This window comes from Channa argus, chromosome 11, assembly GCF_033026475.1.
Source record: "Channa argus isolate prfri chromosome 11, Channa argus male v1.0, whole genome shotgun sequence".
NCBI lineage: Eukaryota > Metazoa > Chordata > Actinopteri > Anabantiformes > Channidae > Channa > Channa argus.
Genome location: NC_090207.1, coordinates 5,133,915 through 5,161,604, shown reverse-complemented (window position 1 = coordinate 5,161,604; position 27,690 = coordinate 5,133,915). Strand labels below are relative to the sequence as shown.

Here is a 27,690-nt window from a genome sequence, read left to right as displayed (position 1 = left end):
AACAAAAACATTTTAGCCTGTCCCCTCATTTGAGTAATACTTTGTCGAGCTGTTGCTTCGTGCATAGATGTGTCTCCAGAGAAATTGAGTTTGCGTCTTGCGTCAAACTCAAGTTGCTTTGATGTTTCCTTCAACTAGCTCATCTGCTGGTGTGTCACTGAGCCTAGGAGCATTTGCGTGTGCACAAAATCAGCAGAAAACAAAATAAGCCTCATAGACACTAAAGAGTCCCAGGAGGGAAGATGATCTGTTTTCAGTCGTGGTGAACCACATTTCTCTCCCCTGCCAACCCCCATCTTTATATCTCTACTGCAAGCTAACCACTCGGTGGCACGTGTGGTGAAGTGTTGCACCATGTCAGCACGTCCTCTCACGCAAGCTCAGGATTCCTGCAGTTGGGGTTTCTATTTTGACATTTTGATGTTTAGGATCTGGTGATTCTTCGTCAGAGCAATGATCAGGCAGTCAGAACCAACCATGGAGAAATGAAAGGGGCGGTTTGGACGAATGTCAAACCATCACAAAGAGCAAGGAAAGATGGAGTGACGGTGATAAAAGGACACGGAGAAGATGTACACAAGGATACATTTTTAATATCATTTGGACTTGTGTTTCTTGTCACCTGACAAATTACTGGTGTTGTTCTTTGGTCTCATCCGGGTCCTTGGGAAAACTCAGTTTCTTCAGCTGCAAAATGCTTCTTACAATGGTGGTTTTTATACCTTGGAAACATAAGGTTGATGAACTAAAACAAGTTTAAAGTGGCTAATCCATTTTTCGTCTAACCGTTTTTCAGACTACAATGTGAAAACAACATATGCCACGATATAAATAGAGTCATTCATATTGTTACAGAAATGTACTGTATCTTCAGAATCTACAGCACCTTCATCTTACAGAAAATTAGAATGAACGTCAGGTGATTTTTTTAGTTCTGGTTCATACTCATCGCTGCTGGAGCAGTTGCAGAAATCTAAAAAGTTCAGTTAAGTTTAATTCACTTACAGATGCAAGGAGAGAACCACTTCCAAATCCTGATGTCTAACTTTTTCCTGTGAAAAATCCCTAGATTTCATTTCCTTTCTTCTATTCACTAATTGACATTTTATTAGCAGCAATAAAAAAGCAAACATGCAAAATATTTGTCCCTTGTCGTACGGGGGGACATTTGGATAAAACTCTTGCCTAAAGGTCCTTTAACAGTTGCGATTTCTACAGTGGAGGAAGTTAGCAAACATGATAACAGACTTGTTATTGTGCATGTCCACACACACACACACACACACTCAGGCTGTCCTGAGGGTCTGTCATTTATCTGCTTTTTCCAGTTGTTTCCACATCCACTTTTCCGTCATGTCGCCACCAGCCTACCCGCACTCACTCTTTTATTCTTTGATCATTGATGAGGACATCAGCCACTCGTCTCTCTCATTTTCAAAATTATTAGTTTTCCAATTTTTCAGAATAAAATGACCTGCACATAATTTTTCTAAAATAGACTTCCTCCTTTATTTTATCTTTAAAAGTAAGAGATTTCTCTTTCCACAAATGAAAGCAAAGTTTTTTTTAATCACTTCTCTGAGAGAGAGAGTACAGATTCCATCCATTCATCCATCCAGTCCTTTGAGAACATGTTCACGCCTGTGTGAGTGTATCAACATCAGATCCCCCCTATCCTCCTCACTTCTCACAACAGATTATGAATGTTGGAGTTGACTGATATGACTTTGAAATCTCCAAAGCCCCTAACCCCTGGGAACATACCTGTTCTTGCAAGCCTCAAACACACAGGTGCCTCATTTCAAAAGCCTCCAGCACTCCTCTATTTCTCTCCCTCACTCCTTTTCCTCTCTCATTTATTCCCTTCCCCTTATGGCTGCAACTTTACCCCTCAACTGAACTAGGTGCCTATTGAAATACCTCCCCCTGGTCCAGTCTGCACTTCAAAGTCAACTTTCCCCCTCCAGCTAGATCCAAGGGGGCAATCGGGCCAGAAAAGGGCCCAGCCCCTGAATAGTTAGGACTTCAAAGCCTGTAACTTATTTATGAGCTGTTTGAAAATTGAAGAAGAGTTTTAAAAAAGTAGATGATTGATGCTATCATCTAGTGTAAAGTCGATACTGTAATTATAACTGTCTGACCAAAACTTAGGTCGGATGAAGTTACCTTTAAAAAACGCCAAATGGTTAAATTAATTTCAATTTAATAAGAGGAGAAAGCGGATTTGTGCTTTTAGTATGTTCAGATTGTTTTAACCTGATTGAAAAACATGAGGTAAACTTGGAACATATGTTTTTATGATAGTGTTGGAAACATTTTGTCAAAAATTACATTAAAGGTCTTGTTCCTCAGTAAATGGGCTGCTCAGGGTCCATCCACAAATTTTTAACAATTGTTTTTCCAGATTTTATGGATCTTATGATAATTAATCAGTAACTGTTAATCGCTTGGTTCAGCTTTTTAACTAAGGATGATTTCTATTACAACGGGCTTCACTAAGCACTTTTATCCACAGAGTAGCCCAAGACTCTTGATTTTTGTAAGTTGAATATCTCCTCTTTAATTTTTTGTTTTCAATTTCTGCCATTTAAAACCACCTTGACCACTCAGTCCACAAATCTCAATAATAACATTTAACGCTGTGGAACAGTCACAAGTAAAGAATAGTTTTTATTTACACTGCACTGTCTCAACACTGTCGAATGTGTTATTTCTCCTCTACAAATTTACAGTCTTAAAGCCACAATATGCAACATGAGACATGAAATCCACCCTCCTCCACCCTCCCTCTCCATGCTCTGCTACTCTCTGCTACTGCCTGCTGTACTCTGCCACACTCTGCAGAACCTTTCAGCTATTAGTAATTAGCTGCAGTTACATGGACAAAATCCTTATATTCAGATTGAAATCATTCTGATTTATAACTATTTAGCATGGAAAAAAGGGTTTTCCACCCAATCTGAAGCATTTATTCTACTGGTGATTGTAGGGAATAAGAGAATGTTTTTCAGCTGTAGAGGTTTATTCAATGGAAGAAGATGGAGATCCATTGTGTCATATAGACACAAGTGTTTACATGTCTACAATTGTCCTGTAGATCAGAACACCCCTAAATGAGACAAGTGTGTGACGCGTTTGGTGAACAGCACCTTCGGTGTCCACTGTTGGCATATTGGGCACATTGCAGTTGCTATACTGTAGCTTCCTCCCATTTTGGGTTCATTGCCTTAGAGACATTATCATGAGGTGAACACTGTGAACTGAAAAATATGCAGATGTGATGAATCAGAAAAAAAATAACATTGGCTAACTGATCTAAGAATGTAATTGAAGTTTCCACACATCATCATCCAGCTGTTAACAGAGCATCGTGACCCAAGACAATGACAAGTTGCAGGTCAACAAACCAATGAGCTGGAACGAGCTACGCTGCTCTGTAAAGTCAGTCACAGAGCTGATTCAGGTTGTACTGTTTTCTCTGTTACGAAACATGAGTAACAGCCTGTTTAACATTGCAGCTTTATGAGAGCTTTGGGAAGACACTCCATAAATAACATCTCTGTTATTTTTATTATTATCAAAGGACTCTCCACCATCCCTCCCACTGTGCTGGTGTTTTTCCCCTCTGTCCTTTCAACTTATAATTCATTGCAGAGCATTTCATGTGAGCTTCCCACTGGGATTTGTGCAGTGACATCATTGCAAACATGCAACATAACAGCCGGCCGGAGTCAATAGTCATCACCATACTGTGTCATCATGGGGAAAGCATCTCCCACAGTCTGGGGGCTACAGGCCCCCTAATTGCTTTATGTAATAACATGCTGCACTGATGCGCTCTTCTGGGAGCCATGAATGTAAATGCTCCCCCTCCTCATCGTTTTCTTTCTTCATTAAAACATAGCGTCAGCACCATGCCAACAAAGGGACAATTCACAGAGGATGGGAGCCCAGTCGGAACAGCCAGTGCTTTGCTAAAGGACGTATCAAACGCATCCAAATGTTTCCTTTGGGTATTAATAGTAACATGTGAACTAGTGTTTATCCCATATTTATTTATCCAAGCAAGTCAGTCACGGTATTGATGCAGAAACCTATAGAACAGAGAAGTAGCTCAGAGAACAGCTGGACAGACAGGACACAACACACGTTTGCAGAAACATGAACATTAATAAAGCATAGATCCTAATCTCCAGCTGAAAAGCAGAATCAGACATCCCCCAACATAAATAAAAGACATTTCTATTTTCATACAAGTATTCACATCATTGCATTCCCCTTAGGAAGACCAGTGCCTCATAAATTAGGTTATGTGCTGACACTGCAGTATATTAATAGATCTCCTAAAAATGAATAGCCCTGTTGGGTTAAAATTGGGTAAGATCTTCAATCATTTACATTTACTCTAAATTGAATTTTCTCGGTTCCGCGCTGTGAGTAATCATTGTTTTTCATTATTGATGATCTTGGTCATTATTTTTTGGATTAAGGCAGGAAATGGTTGGTGTAAAGATGTAAAAAAACAAAAAAAAACAAAAGGCCTCTAGAGTTTCCTAAAACCCTAGGGTGACATCTTGAGCTTGCTTTTTTTTTTTTTTAAACTAACAGTTCGAAAGTTGAACTCCGTTTACTAGTACTATAGTAAACGGTAGTGAAATGGACCATATCCTCACAATTAGGTGCTATTTGTTTCAGCTGCTTATACAGTTAACAGAGCTGTAAAAAAGGAAACTAGAGAAAAGAGCTCAACAACTTTATAATATCATATGAAAGGTATTATTTTAGCTAATGAATGCTACTCAAGCTTAAAAACATGCTTACATCCCCTGACTGTACAGCCTATTGTGAGAGATTGGAACAGTACAAAAACAGCCATCTACTGGAGTCATTCTCATCCTCAGCACTTTCGCAACCTAAACAAGCAGACAGCTGATTCATTTCAGGGTGGCCTGAGTTTAGACACGGGTGTAGAGAGACTCAAGCGTCAGGAGAAGATCCACAGCTGCTGGGCAAAAAGTGACCAAGAAATGCATATTTTAAAAATGCATTTTAAAGTCCCAAATGGTCAGAACAAACAGTCAACACATTCCTCTGTAAGATGGAAAACTTTGATTCATGTAAGTCAAAGGAATCTGCAAAGGTGACAAATTCAAATTTTACAAATGGACTGAAAACCGGCAGCAACCAGCAGAGGGCAGGATTGCAGTGAAAGAGCAACAATTACCTGTGAATAATTGGATCATTATAAGGTGTTGCTGAAATGCATTTTGTGGTCCATTGGCAAGATAATAAAGGAAATCTAATGTAATTTCTTCATTACACTTTGCAAGTCACAGCATTTATAGATTTTCAGTCAGTCATAATCTGCATTTCATGTGTGTGAGAGCCAGAGAAACAGAAACTGTGTCATAAGACAGATATGAGAAATGTGGTGTGGATCAGGATTCATAAAACAGAGTGACGTCCAGAGTGATCTGTAAATTATTGTCACGCTGGAGGCGCCGAATGACTTCTTAAGTTACTTGCTTTGAACTGTTTTTCGCCCCACTTTTCTTTTCTTTTTTTTTTTTGAGTCCAAACATATGTTGACCATCACGCTTCCTTCCAAAGGCGGCTGCATTCTTGACCTAAAAAGTCCTCACAGTTGGTTTTCATAATCACACTGCCACACAGCTGACAGCAAGATGAGACCTTTTTTTCTAGGCTCTTTTGAACCTCTATCACTGTGTCGACCTCTCCCTTCATTGGGAACCTGAAAAAGGTCAGTTTGATAGAATTATTGGAAACAGTCATTTTTAATGTTCATTCATTATTGTTTTCTAATAGGAGAGTAGTAGTAGGGAAAAAAATCCAATTTTCTTTCTTAGTACTGAACACTCAATGCACTTTAAACTGCTTTAAAGATAGAACAGTGCATATACAGTATCGTCATCATTTGCATGGTACAGTTTCATTAATTGTCCAAGTTGGACAAAGGTTCAAATGATCTCCTCTTGTAGGAATGAAAAGATAGTGTTTATCTAGTCTTTCAATGTTACTTCAGGAAACAATGTAGTGATTTGTAGAGTGAACGGCCTCACACGCTGAAAGAAAAGGCACCAGGCAGAAGATGTTCTCCCGGAACTGCTCAGCATGGTCGTTTCACAAAAGACACTTTATTCTCAACAGAGAATGACTGAAAATGTCTTTCTGCAGCGAGCGAGAGCAACTGTTTGTTTAAAAGAAACATGCAGGATTTGCCCGCATATTTTAAAGACTATATAATGAAACCAGTGTTTATCAATAAATACACGATAAATCATAAATGTTAAACTTTCACACAATTATAAGTTTTCCGTTCAGCCACTAATTTGACTTTCTGCAGATAGAAATTACGTCAAATTGCATTTAAACACTTAGAGGTTTGTAAAATGCCTGAAATGATCTATGATTAGCAGGCCTTTCTTGATGACGACAACTACTATAAAGATCAAAAGGAACAGTTAACTGGAGATCCACCGGTCTAAACACGAGTGTGCAATTATATGTGTACGAGTGAACTGCCTTTAATTAATGTGCAATACAACTGCAGTGTCTTGGTAGAGAAATTATGATCATAAAACTTCTGAAAATGAAACGTGGAAGTCCAGATAGATAGATAAATTAAAAAAAAGACAAACGATCATCTAAAAAAAACCCTGAAATGAGTAAAAACAGACAAAAAAATAGACACAAAACCTCCGTGAACAAAGGTAAACCACAGACAGAGACTCCAAATGACTAAAACTGGATATGAGATGACAGAAAATGGGCACAGCTTGTCCAAAAACTGACACAAAATTTACAAAAGTGAACAAAAATAAGCTGAGAAATGCATAAACGTAAAGGAACGACACAAAACGTCAGTTGATGTATACATAAAATGACAACACAAAGACATAAAACTTAGGAAAACCAATGTTAAATCACCACAAACAGACTCAAATGACCAAAAATGTACGGAAGATGACGGAAAATGGGGAATAAACTGAAAACATCCAAGTCAAAAACAAAATAGCTTAAAACAGACATGAAACCAAGTTAAAGTTAGCAAATACAGACACAAAATGACCAAAACTAAACACAAATGATCAAACAAATTGCAAAAAAAAGACACAAAACGTCCACAAAATGACAAAATACAGACATAAAACACACACAAACAGACTCAAATGACCAAAACTGCAAAACTGTCGCAAAACGGCTGAAAATGTTCCCAAAAATATCTGAAAAACAAAGAGAAAATAACCAAAAACTTGACAAGAAACTGAAGGTAAAGTTACCACAAACACACACAACATGCCTAGAAAGAACGGGTGGAGAGCCCCACCCCCAGTCTTTGCCCAGGGGCCCATTTTCTCCTAATCCCTCAGTGTAGACTGATAGATTGATAGATAACTGCAGCACTTTGTACTATACAACAGTCATTATTTATTAAATGTCAAGGATGTAAGAACGTGGTTCCAAAATCAGTACAACAATTTAATAAAGCGCGGTAATTATTCAGGACACAATGAAGCTAATTTTCTCTTTGGTAAACTTTGATCCACGTTCCTGATGAGTTTTGTTCCTCGGTGCTGAGGAAAACCGTTTCCCACATTGTAACCTGTGGATGAGCAGCTCAGGATCAGATTGAAAAATTAGCCCGGTTAAATTATGAAGCTTCTGAAGAGGGTAGTGTTTGTTTTAAGGTGGCACGGCAACCAAAAAAAAAAAAAAAAAAAAAAAAAACGTGTCAAAATGAAGAAACACCACCACCAGCGGGCAGCTGGGGGGGGGGGGGGGGGGGAGGGGAGTTGCAGCAGCGGCTGTAAATAAGCTCAGCCCCATATTCAACGCGCTCAAACCGGACTAAGTCAAACTGTAACGCGCAACGTGACGATTTGTGGAACAATAAGTGTCGTTTTCGCTGCGCAGCGAGCTCTGCGGTGCCTCCTTAACTGAGTGCTGGCACTTCATAGTGGGGAGTGCAAAGGAGAGGGTCAGAAAGATTGGTGGGTGGGGATAGAACCCTTTTGGGACAGAGAGAAAAAAAACTCAAAAAAAAAAAAAAAATCACGTGTTTGGAGATCAAAGGAGATCCGCTTTGTAGAGGAGAAGGCGGAGGAGGGGGTGAGAAAGAAAGGGAGGGAGAAAGAGAGAGAGGGAGCGTTTGCAGGCGGTGTAATTGACAAGGCTTGCAGTGGCGAAATAAACACGCTTTCAGCCCAGACGCAGCTTTTATTGCACAATTTTAGCTCTTTTGCCGCATCGGCCACCGCGCGCAAAAACCGGATTTCACGTAGTCTAACCAGATTGATTAATCCGTGTGAAATTATGTCCCGATCGGCGCAGATCCAGCCGGCAAGATGATGATTTTACCAAGGAGAAGCGCAGATCGCGTTCCCGACGCGGTGGTCCTGGTGATCTTGGTGGTCGCCGCTTCTCTTGGTACCGTCTTCGCCAAGGATACTGCCTTTGTGGAAGTGGTTCTGTTCGAGTCCAGTCCCAATGGAGATTATACTACTTACACGACTGGCTTGCAAGGACGGTTCTCCAAAGCAGGAGCCACCATCAGCGCGGAGGGGGAGATCGTTCAAGTACGTGCAAAGTGTCTTTTTCTTTTCGCACCGGGGACTGACAAGCGGCACTACCGGGAGCCGGGCTTTCATTTTACCAGTCTGTCCTTAAAACTTTTTCCACGGGGACTGGTGGGGCTGGCTGGCGGGCGAGGGGCTTGGTTGACAAGAGTTGTATACGGTGTGCGTGCGTTCGCGCGCGCGTGTTTGTGTGAGGATGGTACTGAGCTCGCAAGCATATGCGGTCACAAGATGGCTCCTATCTTGTGGAATTCATTCACAGCGAAAACATGCTCTTGCAGATTATTTTGTTGATGTCTCGAGCTCATTGGGGCGCTCGTTACACTTAATTGAGGGTCATCTCTGAACACAGGCTACCGGGAAGTGTTTTCCTTTAGAGAAAAATTACGAAACATACAGCGCTTCCTACAAAAAAAAAAAAAAAAGTTAGTAAACTTGTAGGGAGCAGCTTTCACAAGCGCGACAACGCTGCTTTCCTGCTTGTGCTTAGTTGTTGGGGCAGTGTGAGGGTTTCAGTGCTTGAGTTTGGGTCCAAATCCGTTTTTTTTTTTTTTTTTTTGAATCAGCCTTTTTCCATAAGTTTGGTTTATTAGTGGATTCAGTCTGTTTTTGTGGAGCAGAGCAGCGCGTCCCGCCGCTTGTAGCCTCTTGACCATGTAGCCGTGATGAGCACCGCCTTTGAAGCTGTAAACATGTAACTATTTCAAGACTTAAAACAAACAAACAAACAAACATGTATATTAAAAAGAGTGGAGACTGCAGTCATCATCACAGATCCTTTATTTCATGGCCACAACATGACAAGTGCACTTGGCTGGACCTTGGTTGTGCTTGGATCCACCAGAAATCCAACTTTGACTTAGTGGAAGTCACTAAAATATGAAGCCTTTTCTTCAGTCCCAAGAGCGTATTTGAAGTCTGACGGTTCTCATTAAGTCTGTTTGGCCACTGTTAGCAGGCTAAGAAGCAGAGACGGTTTGTTTCCTGACCTGTAGCACAGTTCTCATGAAGGGATTTAAAAAAAACTCTTTCAGCTGCATTTGAATGCAGAGTAGTCTGTTTATGGTCATTTCGAAGCTTTACCATTTTAATTTGTTTGTAGTTTTTCAAAATGTTTCAACTGTATCTGTAACTCGTGAATTTAATACAGAATTGACTTGACTTTTATTTGAGTAGTATTGTCATTATAAATAGTTTTTCCTGTGTTAAGTTATTAGTGATTGTAATCACCAGAAGATAAAAGTGTCACCTGCATGAGTCTCACAAGCCCTTGCGAAGATGATGCTTCACTTTCTGTTTTCGTCTTTCAATGAATGCCAGTAGCTGTTGGGTTTTGGCTTGAAACTTAAAAAGCACTATGAGGTCACCGGTGTGTGTGTGTGTGTGTGTGGTGGGAGGAGGAGGAGGACAGGTTACAGTGCAGCCTGTGGAGACAGAGCAAATCGAAGTATGTTTAAATGCTGCAAATTCACATTTGAGTTTAATCAAGTTCACTGTGTTGCGTCAAGTGTTGGCTGGCGGGCTGCACCACATTTCTGCAGCACTCTACCAGCCGTCGTATGCAATGAGGGAAGACAGCGAATCAGTTGTACAGTTCTCCCATCTGTAGTGATGCTGAACTTGCACAGCTAGTAGCACACTCCACTCGAACCCCCCCATCCCTTGCCACTCTGCAACAATGTCTGTATCAGCTACACAGCAGCATCTTTTCAGAGCACGTCTGCATCTTTGTTTTTGTAAACGTTCAGAATCTCAGACTCTTACTGTGAAAGAACAATGATGTGTAGGGATCAAAGGAGGGGATACTGGGCCATGTTTATACACAGCGATGGCCATTTGGCGCCACTCTGTAACCACACAGAAATGGCGGCCCTCGGCTTTACGTCGAAAACCACATCTATTTAGGTTTGCTTACTTTGCCAACATAGCTCCTGACTACTTAGAGGCTTATATTTTGTCAGGTTATAATGAGGGCAGTTGGTCCAGCATGGCACACCGTCTTGATTTTCTTCCAGCATATATTCTAGTTTTATGAAAGTTAAAAGTGACAACAGCACAACCAGAGGAGCGTAATTTAACACCGGTATCAAATTCCTCACTTGCAATTTCTATACTTCTAAAATAACATTGCACTAATATGTTGAGAATTTGCTGCGGTGTTGAAACGGATATAGTCTTACACTGGAATTATGTTGAACACAAATATTTAGGTTTTTGTGCGTTCAGTTGTCCGCTGTGACCTCTGCAACTGTTGCAATTCGAAAAGGGTGCTTGATTTGGTCCGTCTGAGGTTTGTTTGGCCTTCTAGTTTTCTTCTTCTGCATTGCCTTGTGTGTACAGTGGAGGCCAGACCTCAGCAGGTATGGGTTCAAATACAGGGGAAAGGTGGGGGCTTGGCAGCTTTCCTGAGCAAAGACCCAACCACGATTGCTGTTCATACATTCCCAACTCGCCTTTTGCTAATTCCCTAATGCTCCCAACTGCTCAGCTCTGCCTGAAGAGTGTGAAAAGTGGCACACGACCGGGGCCAAAAATAATAAAATTAAGTTAATTTGCTTCTCACTCTGCTCTGAGGGGGGAAGCATGACGATGCACATCGGGCCACGGTGCCAAACCTCAGGCTTCCCAAACCAGTTCCCTGATTGCTCTAGTTTAACTCCGCAAAGCAATCAATGTCTCCTTAAATCATACTGTCAAGAAATCTGTGTGTGTGTGTGTCAATAGACGTTTTTCTGTGACGACCTTAAGAGTATATTTACAGCAGTGGCCCTTAACTCAGGTTCCTGGCAGCTTGAGCGCTGCAAGTTGTCCATCCTGCCAGATAGTTAATGCCATTTACCTCTTGCCCCACATTTAAATACTTCCTGATTTAGCCTACTAGAATGAAAATGTCCCAGTGAAATCCAATTGCTGCAATGCCCCAGGCCAAGAGAAAAGAATTAATTGGCAAAGCTCAGGTTGAGAACACCAGCACTTTATTTTACACCTTTCCTCATACTAGCAGCCGTTCGGACTTGAAGTGAGCCTTGTTATCAGGGTAATGGTGGCACGAGGAAATCGCAGAGGTGTGAACCCAGACACCCATGCTGGCATGGGTTGGTAGATCTGTCGGAAGCTTTCTAGATGTAGTGATAATCACAATGCAGGAGGCTCCATCTCACGGCTCGTGTTTTTCGTGTTTTTTCACACCCGTGTCATCGTTGATTAGAACTCGTTTATTGCAAAGGGGGGGGAAATGCCTTCTGCTGCACCTCATACTCTATTGTCTCCGAGTTGCCAAGTCGTCCTTCCTGTCTCGCGATGAGCTGCGATGCATTGCATGAGTGCACATCTGCGTCTGATTTTACAGCGGGCCCGTGCTGTCAGCATGTGAGTGAGGAGTTGAGGCAGGGACGTGGCAGGGGCACTGAGAGGACCAGATGGAACTCATAGTGTCGCCAGCCAGAACCAGAGGGAATAATGTGGCTTTTGCCTACATCCTGTCTGAAGGGATGCAGGGCATCCCGTGGATCCACCGTCAGAAGGAAGAGGCTACAGTTTCTCCAACACCCACAAGCTGTTTCACCTTTGAACTTCATCTCCATGCACATAAAGTGCCACAAACTGGAGCAGGGAGACTTCATGATGTGGTTCTTTGAAAGTGGCAGTTTTTTTTCCTGACTGGCCGCGCAGGGGGAAAGTGGTGGTTTTGAGCTAAGACAACGATGAGCTTAAATGCTGGAGCTCCTACCTTGGAGTTGGCAGGAGTTGTGTCGCGCTGCATTTAGACTATAATGAGAGCTTTAGTGGTTTAAGGCATCCAGCGCGCTTTCTCACCACAGGCTGGAAACCCCAAGAGGCCATAATGGGCCGGTCCCAGACGGGAGGTGCCAGGGACCGGGCCACTCCCAGCGCCAAAGGAACAGTAGCAGTACACAAACGCTGGTTTAAAAGGTTAAAAGTGCTGCTCTCTACTTTTTTCCATTTATTGGCTTGGCGGTCGCAGCTGTATTTTAAGTGCTATCGTCTCTTAACCGCTACACTGTTTCGCTTTCATGTCCCAGCCAAAGTAATTTGAGGCTGCGTTTCTCCCCTTTTCGGAATAGAACAGACTAAACTGTTTTTCTCTTTCTCTTGCTTAACACCCCCTCCCACACACTCACCCCCACCCCCATTCTGCTTATTGTGATGCAGCCAAACTTTGTCATGCGTCCTATGGGAGCACATGGCAATGACTTCAAGTGATGATTGCAACTATTTCTTAACACTGTGCACTGATATATTGACACTTCAGCGGTGTCACGGTGCCCTGGCGCCCTGTGAACCACAGTACGTTTAGTCCCTGGACTTTGGCTGCCAATCTTTCCCCACATTTCTCTCTTTTTATTTCCTGCAATTCCCCTAGTGTCAACTCGGCAGTTTCCAAATGCAGAAATTGCTCCAAAAGATAGTAAATAAAGGAAAGGCCAGTATTTGATCCTCTGAGACTGTGGTTACACTTTGAAATAGATTATTTTGTCTGTGCTACTCAAAGGTTTTGAACTTACGCTCCAATTGCAAAAGCACCATCCAACTAATATCTGGCATTTAAATCACACACCTGACTTTACAACAGGTGTGTGAAATCGCGAAAACACTTTAACGATTTAAGATTATAGTTTTAATTGCTATCTAAAAGCATGATGATTATCCACAGTAAATGTTTAATATGTCAGTCGACCAGCACCAAATTTCCTGTTGGATCTGGTAGTGTTTATTCAGGCTTTTTATTTTATTTTATTTTTTTTAGATGGGCATCAATGCTTCCAAACCAGCAGCCCCCTTTTTTTTTTTTTCCCTATTTTGCCCCCGGCTCTTCTACTCTGTCTTCTCTTGTGTCTTTCTCTCTGAGCCTCTCATTCCTACTCACTTCACGGCCCACTCACACCTGGAACAAGTGCATGTTGGTACTGGTGGCCCCAGTAACTGTTAGTTTCCACTGGGCTGAGCGTCTGAGCTGATCTTTGATGTTCCACTCCAGGAGAGATTAACAGTCATCGCTGTTCCTTTCTCGCTAATATCCAGGGCTCTCCCAGAGGAGCCCTGTTCCCCCGTGACGCTCTCCTCCTGATTTCCTATTGACTATGTGTCCAAGCTCATTTGTATGAATCACTTGCATCAGTCCTGCTTTTACACTCCAATTATAAGGAAATGTTAAATCATTTTTTACCCCGAGGCTCTAATTTTCTGTGGTGAAGCACTATAACCGAATGACACACCTTTTACAGGCAAAAAAGTTTTCTCACACCACCTACTTTCAATCATTTTATCTTTGAAGCACATTTGTAACAATTCAAAGATGAAGAGGAGCCCGGAGTGGGGTTTTCACTTTCTGAATAGGACCTGATGTGTCTGTGTGCGTTTGATGAAACGGCGCTGAAAGGCCCAGTCCATTCCCTCTGCCCACATTTTTGTCCGCTGACACAGAGGGTCTGCAAAACAAAGGCAAAGGGGTCAAGGGCTAAGAAATGACAATGCTCACGGTAGCTCATCCCAGCAGAGGCATGCTTTGTTGTCGGCCAGGAATGTGCTGACTAACGGAGGAAGGCCACAACGCCAGCCTCCTCCCTTTTGTTGTACTTTTTTTGCCTATAGACTAGGAAGATGGCTGTGCAGGCAGTCCAGTTCACTCTGAGCACTGCAGCCCATGTCCTCCTACTCCTCCCATTTGTTTCCATGCAAAAGGAGACGTCTTATCACACATTTGTCCCCCACACCTAAGTTCAAGAGCGCAGTGTTCAAAGTTCTTTCTTTTGTGTACATCATCACATAATTATCATGCTTTTATAAAACACAAAGTGTCCATTGAGGAAGATGATGCTCATACTAGTTTCTCTGGTTACTGTTCATGGAGCCTGTTTCTGGCTTTGTTCACGTGATTAACATCTGTCTAATCCATCATATTATTAATGTTACAGGGTTCTCCTGACAGGCCCTTTGTTGAACACCCCTGCCTTCTTGCTTTCTCCCCCCTTTTATTGTTTCCTTTAATGGATTCCTACACAACAGTGGTCATGGTCATTTACAAGGTGCCAGATGGGGACAAATCAGTTTCAGGTGGAAGATCTGACCCTATTGTGTTTAACTCTGCTCCCACCTTCTAGTTTCTAGAGTGGTGTGTGTGTGTGTCTGTGTGTAGTTAGTTGTTCCTGTAATGAGGAAGATCCTGGCTCTAACACAATAGGGCTAGAGGTATGATGGATTGGGTCTTCTTGGTCAGATGCATTCGTTTTTTTTCTTATTTTTTTTTTTTGTCTGACTGGAGCACTACATGTCTTCTGGCTCTGCAGTCAAGATATATTTTCCCACCTCCTCCTCTTCCTGTTGCTAAAGATGCGCCCTAGATTTTTGAAATGAAAAATTGACTTTCTTTTTATGTCGTCCCTGTATCATGGGTATACTGATGGAACTGGGGACATTGGGTTCTCAGTTTTCTGTTATCTGTTGTGTTGGCACACTATATTTGCAAATACCTTTTTGAAAAATGGCTGAATTTTTTTGGAGTACAGTTGTAGAGTTTAATGGTAAAACCTTGGTCAGTGCATTCTAATTTGACCCTTAGCACAACTTCTCAAATGATCCGATGTAATTTCCTTTTATGAATCTTCACACATAGTATCATGCCAATAAAAGCTCTATAGCACAGCTTGGGAGTTTAATAAAACCTTCAGAATTCCTTCTGTCCTTCCCCCTCGACCCCCATCGGTAGCTCAGGCTATGCTGACTCCCTCTAGCCTCTGGACCCTGAACAGGGAGGGGCCTGCAGGGCCGGGGTAAATAGATGCCGGGAGTCGTGCTGCGGGTGTAAACCACATGAATGTGCCGCCTGAGCAGATAGGATCAGGCGAGGCGGGGAGGCCTGGGAGGCCGCGACGCTCTCTCAGCTCCACGCGCTAACATCAAAGGCAGTGCTGAAGGGGGTGGTGGAGTGGAGGAGGGAAGAGGGGGAAGAAGAGAGAGAGAGAGAGAGAGAGAGAGAGAGAGAGAGAGAGAGAGAGAGAGAGAGAGAGAGAGAGAGAGGGCTGGACCAAACTCTTCAAAGGCCTCTCTGACTAATGCTGGCCCTGATATGCAGGGCTACAAAACTGAATGATGATGTAATTGCAGGCCTTTGAGGTAAATCCGCTCCCATACAAATACAAGTGGAGGTGTTTCCTCGCACAAGCATGGTGAGAAAAATACTTTGAGTGTTGGGCCGGAGCCAGAGAGTTTAGAACAGCTCTCAGGCGAAGGTGTCAGTTCACCTCCTGACACTATGCAAATGTAAGGACCCTGATGACACAAGAAAAAAGGTTTTATTTACATTTTTAATGGAGGACTGGGAACGAGATGCAGTTTTTAATTTTTTTGTAATCTGATTTCAGCTCATAAGGTTAATCCACTGGGCGTTTCTAAAGTACACAACAGGTGAAACAGAGTTGACGCTGTTCTTTGTAAAGTTTATACAGGGCCTGTGCGTGTGTGTGTGTGTGTGTGTGTGTACATGTACTTACCTTTTAATGTGTGTTAAACCAAGCGTGACCGCAGTTCCTTTCAAAATGCCCCCATGATCATCACGCTGATAACTCATTGACAGCTCCCATGACAGGTGAGAGGCGCCCGCTGCAGGAACATATCTCACTTGTTGAGAGCGCAGGGCAATAATTCACTGTTGTTGATTCAGTTTGCCAAAGGTTATTTGCATGCCTCTGATTGAAGTTCTCTTCGCCCTTGTTTTGTGATTGTGTGTCCCTTTGATGTTAAATTAGCAGTAAACAGCTGCACTTTTATTTATTTGGCATCCATGCTGAGGTCGCCCTTTGCAATCCTGCATCCTGAGTCGAACTCTGAAGAGAACGTCGGTTTCCAGCTTGTGAACTGCAGCAATTTATGACTATCACAGCACCATCCAGCTCATAGGTGCATGAGAATGGATGAATTCCTGCAAAAGCTTTAATGCAGGGCTGCAAATAATATGAATTTTTTTATTTAATGAATTGAATGTCAGAAGAAAACCGGTTTGCTTTTTGGTGTATGAACTTAATTAAGGGATTGTTACGTTAATTAAGTCTAACAGCTCTGCAACTGTTCAAGTGATTGTACAAAATCTGCTTGCAACAATTACTTTAATCGCTTCAATTAATATTTATTTCAGTTAATTGGTTAAAATCATCTTGTATTCTTAGTTTCAGTCAGGTTTTTGTTCTAGTCTGAGTAAGCCAGCCTTTTAAAACATTTAATTACACTTCATTAAAACTCCTTGTGCGGTTCCTAATGCACACTCCTCAACAACTGAACTGCAGAGCATTCTGAGCACAATATATCTTGACCTGCAGTTTTATATTATTGCATTTGCACTCGTGTCTGCACTGGTTTTCAGAGAGTTAATGATCGCATTGCTTCTATTTCAGTGTCAGTTTGCAGGTGTCCCTCTAACATGCTGCTCTTAGGTGAAAACTAACAATTGAACTTCATCCTATGGATGAAGAAAGACTTTCTAAATCTTGCAGACACAGATATTCTACAAAACATAGTTGGACTCTATACAAAATGTTATAGAAAAGCAATAATGCAGGCTGTATTTTTTTTCTGCAGAGCTATCTAGACTATCTAAATGGGATTTTCTGTGCTTATTTCAAAGTAGAAATTTACTGCATGTGAAATATTGAAAAATATAGATATTAAAATGAGACTCTGCAGATCCTGTGTGTAAGACAATCCAGCACAGGAGGAATAAAGAGAGCACATCCCACAGAAATAAACGCACTGAGCCATTGTGAACCTCGTCGAAGATTGACAGTGAAAAGTGCTAATGGATTAATGATGTCTAGTCAGTATCTTTAGAGACAGTGTCCATTTAATCTAATGGGTTTGACATTTTCTGTCATGCAGATTGTATCTACGCGTTTGCAGCCCTGCCATTCCGCCCACCTGCCACCTTTCAACCCCCCCCCCCCACCCACAATCTCAATGTGAACCTGAGTGTATGTGAAAAGGTCATAATAATTACTCTCGCCAGCTGTGTCCATTTATGTCCCCTTGCATCTGTTCACTGTCACTGTCACTGTCTGTAAAAATGTCAGTATACATTTATTTCTAAGTTAGATTATAGGTCACTAATGTGAAGGAGATTGGAAGAAATCATCAAAATGTTTTGAGATGGAGCATATCATTATTCTTGTCACTGCATTTTCTCAATCTCACCCCTTATCCTCTGTTTACCCAGAGCCGTCCTTCTGTCACATGTCATCGTAAAAGCTGCATTTTTAGCAATTTCTACTTTTTTTTTTTTTTTTTTTTTTTTTTTTTTTTAGGAAGCCATTCTTTGCTTGGCAGTGTAAGGTCAGTTTCCCCAAACACACTTGGCTCACTAATGATAACTTATCCCTGGACATGTCAAGGGATCTAGTTTCTCACAATATTGTTTTGAGGGAAAGGAGAGATCGAGTGGGAGAAGATGGAAAGGACAGAAAAAGAAGGGCCCATGCAGCCCTTTGCTATTCCGTCTCCATCCCACGGGCTTGTGACAAGACATGCCTGTGGCATGTGACAAAGTCAAATTGTCACCCCCTGGGTGACATACACCCTGCAGGCAGTTCGAAGTAAACACATCCCAAGGAAATGTGGCACTGAGATTTAGATAGTGGCCTCGCCAGTCGGTTGGGGGCATTGTTCTCCCCCATGTGAATAGAGCAGGAGGATGTGTAATTTGAACATGTTGGATTTATTTATGATATGATACAGCGCCATTAAATTCTTGAGATAGGCATAATTAAAGGACCAGTTTGACAGTTTTGGTTAAAAGTCAGATGAGTAGATTAAAACCACTCATGTCAGTAAAGTAAGTGTACCGCTGGAGCTATTGTAGCTTAGTTTAACCAGTGGAAACAGGAAAAGAGATAAACTGGCTTCACCATGATACGACCATTCCCAGGATCAGCTCTGGGATGTGAAGCAGTTTTAGTGTGGTGGCCATATCATTGCACTGCAGCTGTGATCAGACGCCGCAGAAAGCATTTTCCCACAGAGGGTCCGTGCTAAAGAGGGGTTTTAAAACTGTAAATACATTTTCTCTGTCGCAAATCCCATAAATGGACTTTATATTATCAGAATTTGATCTGTCCCACCCAGTTATAGCTCTAGGATTATTTTATAAATGGTATTTCTGCTGCAAACTATGAAAGTGTGAGGATCATCTGTGTGATCTGGAGGAATGATATTTTTTTTCATGCTCTGCACCACTGAGCAAAAACCTTCATAGGAATGAATGGTTGGCATTTTTTGATCCAGTATCCAATACTCGATTACATCAATGGCAGAGCTGCTTCTGAAAAAGGAGGTGGTTCAAAAGGATCCACAGTAGCGATTATTGAGCATGTAAAGACTGTTATACATGAACTTAATCCAAGGACAGTGCAGGAAAGGACTTTATAGTACAACTCGCGTATGACATTAGTATTGGCTTTAATAAAATGCTTTGCAATGAAGGGATATACTGCGGCTCTGTAGCCATCTGGAACACTGTCTGTTAATCTGAATGGGAACTTCAGCATATCAATAGGTCTAAACCCACAGTTACAAACCAAAACCTCTCTGAGAAAACTGAAAATGGACTAACGGATGAGTCTGTCTTTTAGTTGTCATTCCAGTGGAACTCAGTAATGGATCTGCTCAGAAGGGCTTTCATGTACATCTACAGAACAAGAGGCCAAGGCTAATTTTACACTAACTACACTCGCCAGTGACCATTTCAAAATGTTTGTGATGTGATCTTACACCAGACCTGCCTTTAAGCCCAACGTTGAGCCGTTTCCTGTTGGCAACCACATGGATCATATTTGGATCCGCTTTTTTGCAGCATCGCCTCAAGCTAAGCTCATGGACAGAGGATTTGGTAAGCTACTGATGCGTACAATCGTCATAATTATTGTTTTGCAAAAGCTAGTTAAAATTGCCCGGGCAACGGGAAAGCTTCAGAATTCAAATTAGAGTGTGGGATTGCGCTTTAAAGTTGTGGAGAAGGGCTGTTTTCTGTTTTTGGTTATAGCATCCCTGAAAACACTGATGTTTTGCATTGGTCTCGGTTGCTCATGTATTAAAAGCTTGAGTTGGCATGGTGCGCTGGTTCCCTCCTGAGCTGAGGTGGCATGGGAGAAAGGTGAGCGGAAAACCCCTGGGGATGCGTTAGGCATGAGAACAAGATGACAAACAAATTAATTCGGGACATCTTAAAGCAGTTTCACTTACAGTATAATTGCATCATGATCAAGCAAAAAACAATGAATGCAAGTGCAAGGCTTTCGTAATTTTTATTGTTTTTGTTTTGATAAATTATTTTTTTCCTCTCTGTCTCTCTCTCTGCCTTCTCTCACTCTATTAAGCATGAGAGCGGAAGGGGGAGGTGGTATAAATGTGAGACCACACATGCTGTGTCAATGTTTGCTGGAGTAATTAGAGACAATGTGGGCCAATAACGGGAGGAGTGCAGTAACCTGAACTCACTTTGTTCTGCCCTGGCAGCAACACAAAAGCCATTCACAGATGCACAGATCCACAGGCTCAGAGCAAGGAGCGACTGCGCAATGCACAGCTCTGAAGATCCCCTGGAAAATGGATTGGTTTCTGTGGATTCTTCACAGCCTGTTCTCATTTTACTGTTTTGTTTGAGCTTGAAGTAACGCTGATGTCACTCTGAAGGCTTTTTAAGCAGTACCTGTATGTCCACCACCCACATAAATACATAAATAAACACCAACTGAGAGAGCTCGACCAACACGTGGGCCCCTGGCTGAGAAGGCCCTCTTTAACTAGAGGATATCCGGTCGCTTGGTATGCGAAGAGCCTGTGGATTCCTGACACGAGTGCTAGAGCTGGACTCGGAGGTGACTTTCAGTGTAGCCAGACAACTGTTGGATTGGTAGGATACTTTGTCTTGACGCTGAGCCAGTACGAGGGAGGCTGGCCAGGAGCCGGGTGTACCTGGTCCAGTACAAGCTTGTAGATTCTGTTGATGTATGATGTACAGGCGAGTTGGAAGCTTTGGAAAGTTGGATTTTTAGCAGAGAGGTTTCCCCCGCGAAAAGATTATGTTAAATTTAAACCCGTGGGGGAAAAAAATCAGACCTAACAGAGATGTGAAGGTTGTCGAGGTGAGTTTTTAAAAATCCAACTTAAGATGGAAATATTGTGAGGGAGGGGCAGCATTGCAGATGTACGTCTAAAGATCCCTAAACAATGCAAGCTAAGTTTTGCCTAAGCCACGGGTGTTTCCCTGGCAATAGCAGAGTGACCCGCTGGACCGCTCACACCCCTGGGGTAGACCAACTGGTTTGTCCCCCGGTGTCCTTCGTGAAACAGGACACCACCATGGGATGCAAACATCCCCCGGAGGTCGCTGGTATCATTGTGGCACCTGTCCCCTCCACTCTCAGCCTGTGTCAGCAGCTCAGCTTTATTTACATTCGCTCTTGTTTTCCAGAGAACCGAAGAGGATTGGCTTGGCTCTCTGGAATTTCTGCCAGTTTGCCAGGTCAAGTTTGTGATTTGATGGTCTCTGATGCAGGATTACTGTAAAAAAATGTAACGGTTATTATTCCTTTTTAATTCAGAAAATAATATAGAAGTGTAGCAATATTTCCTTAGTGCGCAACAGCTAGGAAGCTGTTCAATCTCACACAAACTCTTGCAGCAGCAGAAATACTGCAGTAACGCTTGCTAAACACTGCACTTTCTTTAGTAATATTTTTATTTGGACTTCTTTTCTAGATTTTATTGCAGTAATTTTCTGTTTGCTTTAACAACAAATCTGTGTGAATCCAAAATCTCTTAAGGAAACGCAGCTTGAGGATATTCCCTGTACTGTATTTTTATAATTTTGTTCTCACAAAGCCTCCTGTTTTTCTGCCCGTCCAGGTCTGGTGGTGTGCAGCAGCTTTCATATATATTTTTTCTTCCCTGTGCTGTTCTCGAAGGGAGGGGGTCAGCTGATCTTATCAGCAGGCTTAGATTTCTCTACTGTGATCAGGGGCCCAAGTGTAGCCACAGGAGGGTCTGATATGACTGCGAGCAGTATGAACTCCGAACCATGTGAACCCCACTTCTGTGAAGCCTCATGAACAACACTAAGCCAGTGCTGCTCGTCCTCTTTATCACGAGTCATATTTAACAGGACCTTTTTGTGCTACTGTTGTTCAGTATGGCTCTCTGTTTAGTGTTTGAGTAATGACTTCAAAACCTTTGGTGAACTTGCAGTATCCCACTAACAAGCAACAAATTCCACTGTGTGTTACCTTGCACCAAGGATGTGCAGTGCATGTGAGGCCCTTGCATCACAAACAGGCAAAACTTCAACATGGAGGGAATGGGAGAGCAGGGATGGTGGGTAGAGAACGGCGGGTAAACTAAAGCAGTGTCTCACAAAAGTCTAAAATGATATCACTGGTGGATATCTGGATGCTTGGCGTGCCTTGGATTGCTGCTTTACACTTTTGGCTTTGTCTTTGCAGGGATGAATAGAGGCCTCTGTGGTAGTGATGACAGGCTCTCCTGGGCTGGGCCCTGGCTGGCCGGCAGACTAGGTGCTGGAGGTCGAGAGGCTTCAGCTCTCCTATAAGGCCAGGAGCCCGACAGGGGATGCTGGTTGTTCTTGTTCTCCCTACAAAAGACACTCTGTTCTTTGCCAGTGACCTTCCCTTGATAGCGTGACATGCCAGGTACACTTCAGCACAGGTGGAAGGGTCCGCAGCACCACATATATCCCCCCCCCCTCCCACCTGTGCAGGGATGTTAGGATGTGGCTGTAGGGTTAGATATATAGTGCTCTTCCAACTGTTGAATTTTCTGTGGGAAAGCTGCTTGGGAGCTGAGTATGCTCATGCTGCCTTCATGTCTCATGCTCACCTAGTGAGGTACAGCGGAGGGTTTCAGTAGTGCAGAAGTGCAAATGTGAGGAAAACACTCTGCTCACTGGACTGTGCAACTCATAAGCTAACATACTAGCAGCATGCCCCGAGGACTCTCATAGCTGAGACTAGCCGTAGTGGGTTTTTTTTTTAGTTTTTGAATTATTAACGATGCACGAAAAAGCTGTAAACGGTCCAAGGAGAAGATGGGACTTCCAGACGTAATGCATGAAGAGCGAGAACTCTCCCAGACCCTTCGCCTGCCCTCTGAGTTTTATCCTGATTGTCCATCTTGAAGATTCACAGAGCCTCTTTGATCCATACGCCGTGCTTCCAGCTGGGGAGGCATGGGTATGCGAGCAGCCCTTTTTGGTTTTTCATTTAAAGTCACGCATTCTTTCCTTAAGGACCCAGAGGTCCCGACCCTTAGTTGCAATGGAATTTAATATGCAAAAATAGGGCAGACTTGCCAGCGTATTTGAATATGCAGTCATCCTCTTTTAGCATTCATTATCCTTGGATGCTCAGAATTATTCATCCTTATACTGAGAAATATGTTAATTTTGGCAAAAGTAGCCACAGACAGAACTTACCTGTCCTTGAGTTTCAAATGGGTTTGTATTGCCCGTCAAAGAGACAAAGTCTAGCCTAACAAGCGCCTCGCTGTTCAATACAAACACAGAGGCGGAACCTCAAAGGATCTGCCCCTGCAGACTGGGTTTTTAAAAATAAATCACACAATCACACTGCAGTAAAAATTTGCTCAAAGCCATAGTTTTAACATATTTTTATTACAGTGAATTCTGCTACATTGCATGGCTCATATTTATCTTCATAGAATTTTGCCCAAACTCTGCACATTAAGCATTTGGCTTGCAGAGCAAACTTTAGTTAGCACATTTGACATCCTGCCTGAATTACAGTAACTTGGTGCAGCTTTTTTTTTTTTTTGGTTGTTGTTGTTGTTGTTGTTGTTGTTTTACAGAGGCAGTATTTGCCATTACTGTCCCTTTTCAGAAATGGGCTTACAGTGCTCTTAGATGTGGAGCCAAATGCCCTGGAGGTTACAGCCAGCTAAGTGGTTCCTTGTTTCTAATAAAAAACTAATCAAATAACATGGACCCTAGGGGTTTATAACACCAGAGTCATGAACTCTGGGTCAGATAAATCTCATCTACATATCCCCATACGAAGGGATGGGTGTGGGAGGGACTTGTTGGCTTCGATTGTATAATTTGTGAGCGGGGGGGGGGCGCTCTAACCACTCAGCAATGGGACAGCCCTCTCAACCGTAAAATGACCTAGTCTTCAGAATTTGGCTACTACCTTTTCAAAGTGGCAGGAAGTGTTTGTGCGTAAAGTGGATTTGATCTTTAACTCTTCAGGGCTGCTTATCCCCAGGCTTTGCTTATTCCCAAACCATAGCCCTCAAACCCCACATGTTTCTACAGCCCTGCAAATGGTAAATGGCTACTTTATATAGCACTTTTATCCAAAGGGCTTTACAATGGTGCTTCTCGTTCACACACACACACACACACTGACACACCGATGGTGTTTGCTGCCATGCAAAGTGCTCACCTGACCCACAACTTAGGGTTCAGTGTCTTATGCTCTTCAGTGCCAACGGTACAGTGCCCTGTACCGCTGGCAGAGCGTCCAGCGAGAACTGGTGGAACAATACCGCGCTTGTGCACCGCTCTGCACTTGGCCTGCTGTTAAACAAATGTTCGAAGGAATTCTGGTGGCTGGCCTTGCCCCTGGACCCAGGCAGTGACTCCATAAAAGCTCTCTGGGGTGATCAAAGGAACAAATCACCCTTTTATGGGGAGCTATATGGTAATGGAATTATTTCCACACCAATTAAAGTTTACTTTTCTCTCCCTTTGCCCTCATGTAGACTATTTTGTTTTTGCTTCGGTGAAAGGGAAGAAAGGGAAACGTTCTATTGCCCGGGCACAAACATGCATTTTTGGAGCAGTGCCGTCTTTCCAAGGGGTGGAGTGATAACAGCATGACATGTAGTTTATGCCACTTTCTCTTGTCTAGGCCACTTTCTGTAATTCACAGGGATGTTATGGTAATATTTACAGAGTGGTTTGCCTGCCCCCTGTCCTAAATAACTTGGTTAGTCTAAACTGAACTTTCTCAGAGGCTACTTTTTTAAAAGCCTATGAAATCCTGAAAACAGAAACATGTAACTGTGAGAATCTAAAGCAGACCCCCCCACCACAGTGGAATGCATGAAATTCTCCAGATCTTGTCCTCAGGCGGTCGTGTGGGTTGACACATTTTGAGATGAAGGTGGATTGAATGGCTGCGCGACATGGATCCACACGCAGACCTTTGGTCCATGTGGCCCAGAGGTGACTTAGAAAAGGGATACACACTTGCAAAGTATTTCTGGGCATAATTGTGTGTGTTTTTTCACGGGTAGACGCCTGTTAAAGGGCTGGGCTGGTGAAATCACAAAACTCCATGTGACTATGTCTTGCCAGAAAATATTTCTGTATTAATAAGCTGTTTTCTTGAGTTTTAAAGGCTCATTCTTCAGCAGTAAACTCCTACATGTAATCAAATCTGGATCCAGTTGTTAATGCGCTTATACGTGAATCCGTTCGAATACCTCATCAAATCTATTCAGGTTTAGCCGTCAGTGTTATTATAGTTAGTATTTATGGATGCTGATATTTCACCCATTACTCCATGATTAACAGGACTGAAAAAACTGTACCTGAACACCAGTCTCACCTGCTAACACCTGCCACTGTGGGCTCTTCCTTCAAATCCTTTTTCTACCTCCTTGTCGTGGCCTCAACTTGGCCCAGCAACTTTCTGCCTTTTATTTCCACCCACTGATGGAGCCAGTGAAGCAACCTGAATGCTACCGTCACCCCTCCCCAACCTTCTGTCTCTTTAACGTGCCCCTGCACAATAGTCTCGCTCAGCAGAGTTCCAAGAGCAGTGTTTGTCCGATCACTGCTGCTGCCCCACCCTTTTTTATTGGCGTGTGTGTGTGGAGGGACAGTGAGTTAGAGTGTGGGTGTGTGTGTGTGCGTGCCATGTTTCAAGCAGCCAGAAGGAGGTGTGGCTGGATCTTTACGGTAACTTTAAAATTGAAGTTAAAAAAAAAAAAAAAAGCTTCTTTGCTGGATATATCTGCTTTGTAGTTGCAAAGTGGGCGGAGTTATATGCAAGATTGTGGAAGTAGCAGTCTGCACAGACAGTGGTTGGCTGACTTACAGTTGGAGCACTTCCAAGCCTTTGACGGGAAATAAACTCTCTTGGTTGAATCATCAGAACAAAAGATGAGCCACTGCATTACAAAATATCTGGGCTTTCAATTAAGAAGTACAAGGTGCCAGCCTTGTGTATAAAAATAGGAAAGAAAAATCGGTTACAACACCCATACAGCAGTTGAAAATCAGGTTAGCGAAGTGTTTTTTTAAGCCTACCTCGTCTAGTCTTATTGAATAGAGTTGTGGTTCTTTTCCCCTCTTTGTGCAGTCCGTTTGGGCAGGTCTGAACACAGCGTTCGTGCTTGGGTGTGGAGCGAAACAACCACACAAAAACCCTTACCACACAGGGTCTCTGTCCTTCTTCATTGGTGATGAAAATGCGATCCGACCTTGATCTGGCCCAAAATGGCATGTTTCAGCTAAATGGCTTTCTGACAGTGTTACCACTGTTATGAGCAGTTTCATAGAAGTTTTTCTCATAGGAATATTAACCATTCCCGTGTGACTTCCATTCCTTTTGGTTCCATGTGTCATGTTGTTTTTCTTCTTTTTTTGTAAATGTGTTAAAGGAATCCAAAGGATCCAGTTTTGCAAACTGGTCCACTGATTCCGACCAGACCAAATGACCCACAGATTTGAAAGAGCTCTTAGACTTAACGTTCCCTTTTTGGATCAGTAAGTTTTGAATTCAGCAACTGTAGTGTTGTTTTGTCCCCGCTTGCAACAATGAGGTGTTTTGAATTTGCTGCAGCTCTGCTTCGGGACTGTGACTAGCTTCCTCTCCATAGCAACACTGGCTGAGGCTCGTGGTTAGGGCAGTATTTAGAGCTGTCTGCAATATCCAACTGATGGAGGGGGGGGAGGGAGGAAGTACAAGATTTTACAGTTTTCACAAGCTTTAGTCATCGAAAACTCATGCCCATAAGAATATCTTTATATCATCTAGAGGATTAGTGTGTTTCTGTGATGTACAACATTGAGGATTTTATGAAAAGAAAAATTTGAATTGGAAATTTTTCAGTGGGGGGAAAAAAAACTTCTTGGACTACTGCTACCTCCTGTTTTCTATAGATGATTTAGGCCACAGAGGTGTTGGCTGTATGGTAGATTTGAGAGTTCATTTCATCCTGTGCTTGTTTTCTTTCCTTTACCCCTTTATCCTCTCCCACACACACACACACACACACACACACACACATACACACACACACACACACCTCTTCACAAGTCTTAGGCTTTTATACCCTAAACCAGCTGCTCTGCCAAGGGTAGGACCATTCCATTTCCTTTTGTCCGTTCCACTGACCTCGGAGCGCACTGGGAGCGCACCTCTGCGGGGCCTGGCCCATAGCCGGACGCTTGATGTGGACATTGTTGGAGCTCCGGGTCCCTCTCACCCGGGCAACCGGCCCTATTTATGCCCATACCCCTCACTGTTTGCTCAGTCACTCTTTCCTCCTCGGCCCTCTCTTCTTCTTTTTCTCCTCACCGTGGGACTGGAGGAAAGCTTGAGAGACAGCATGTTGTTTTGTGCTCGCTGCTTGGTTGTGCTGCTGGTGGCCGGGCTTCCTATTGCGCACCAAAACTCCCATTCACTTTCTCTCCCTCTTTTTTTTTTTTTTTTTTTTTCTTTTGACCTCCTCCAGGGAATGAACCCCTGTTTGATCACATTAGGGGGGAAAGAGAGAGATCAGTGGTGCTTTTGACATTCCCACTAGCTTTTGACAGTCTATGTGCCGCTGATCAGCTTGCCCGGCATCAGCAAGTGGCCTCTTTTGAATTTCTCTGTTTTTCTTTTATGTTTTTTAGGCCAGCTATTGTAACAGCTTTTGATTAGAATGTGTGGGTAGAGCTTAGCAGGACTTAGCAGGCTGCATCATTTCTTATTTCACACTTTTCTCTTGATTCTACCCATGCCTATTTATTTATTAATTTTTTTTGGAAGAGCTTGTGTTG

At 42.8% G+C, this 27,690-nt stretch overlaps 1 protein-coding gene across 3 annotated transcripts in view; it reads left to right on the top strand.

Moving 5' to 3' along the window:
- Positions 1 to 8,099: 8,099 nt before the first annotated feature.
- znrf3 (zinc and ring finger 3) overlaps positions 8,100 to 27,690 on the top strand; it is a 63,883-nt gene continuing 44,292 nt past the window's right edge. For 2 of the 3 annotated variants that reach the window (XM_067521153.1, XM_067521152.1), the window contains exon 1: positions 8,100 to 8,597. In XM_067521153.1, coding sequence (XP_067377254.1) covers positions 8,367 to 8,597 — 231 coding nt within the window. In that variant the 5' untranslated portion in view covers positions 8,100 to 8,366. The remainder of the gene's footprint in view (positions 8,598 to 27,690) is intronic. The other variant, XM_067521154.1, reaches the window with a different exon arrangement.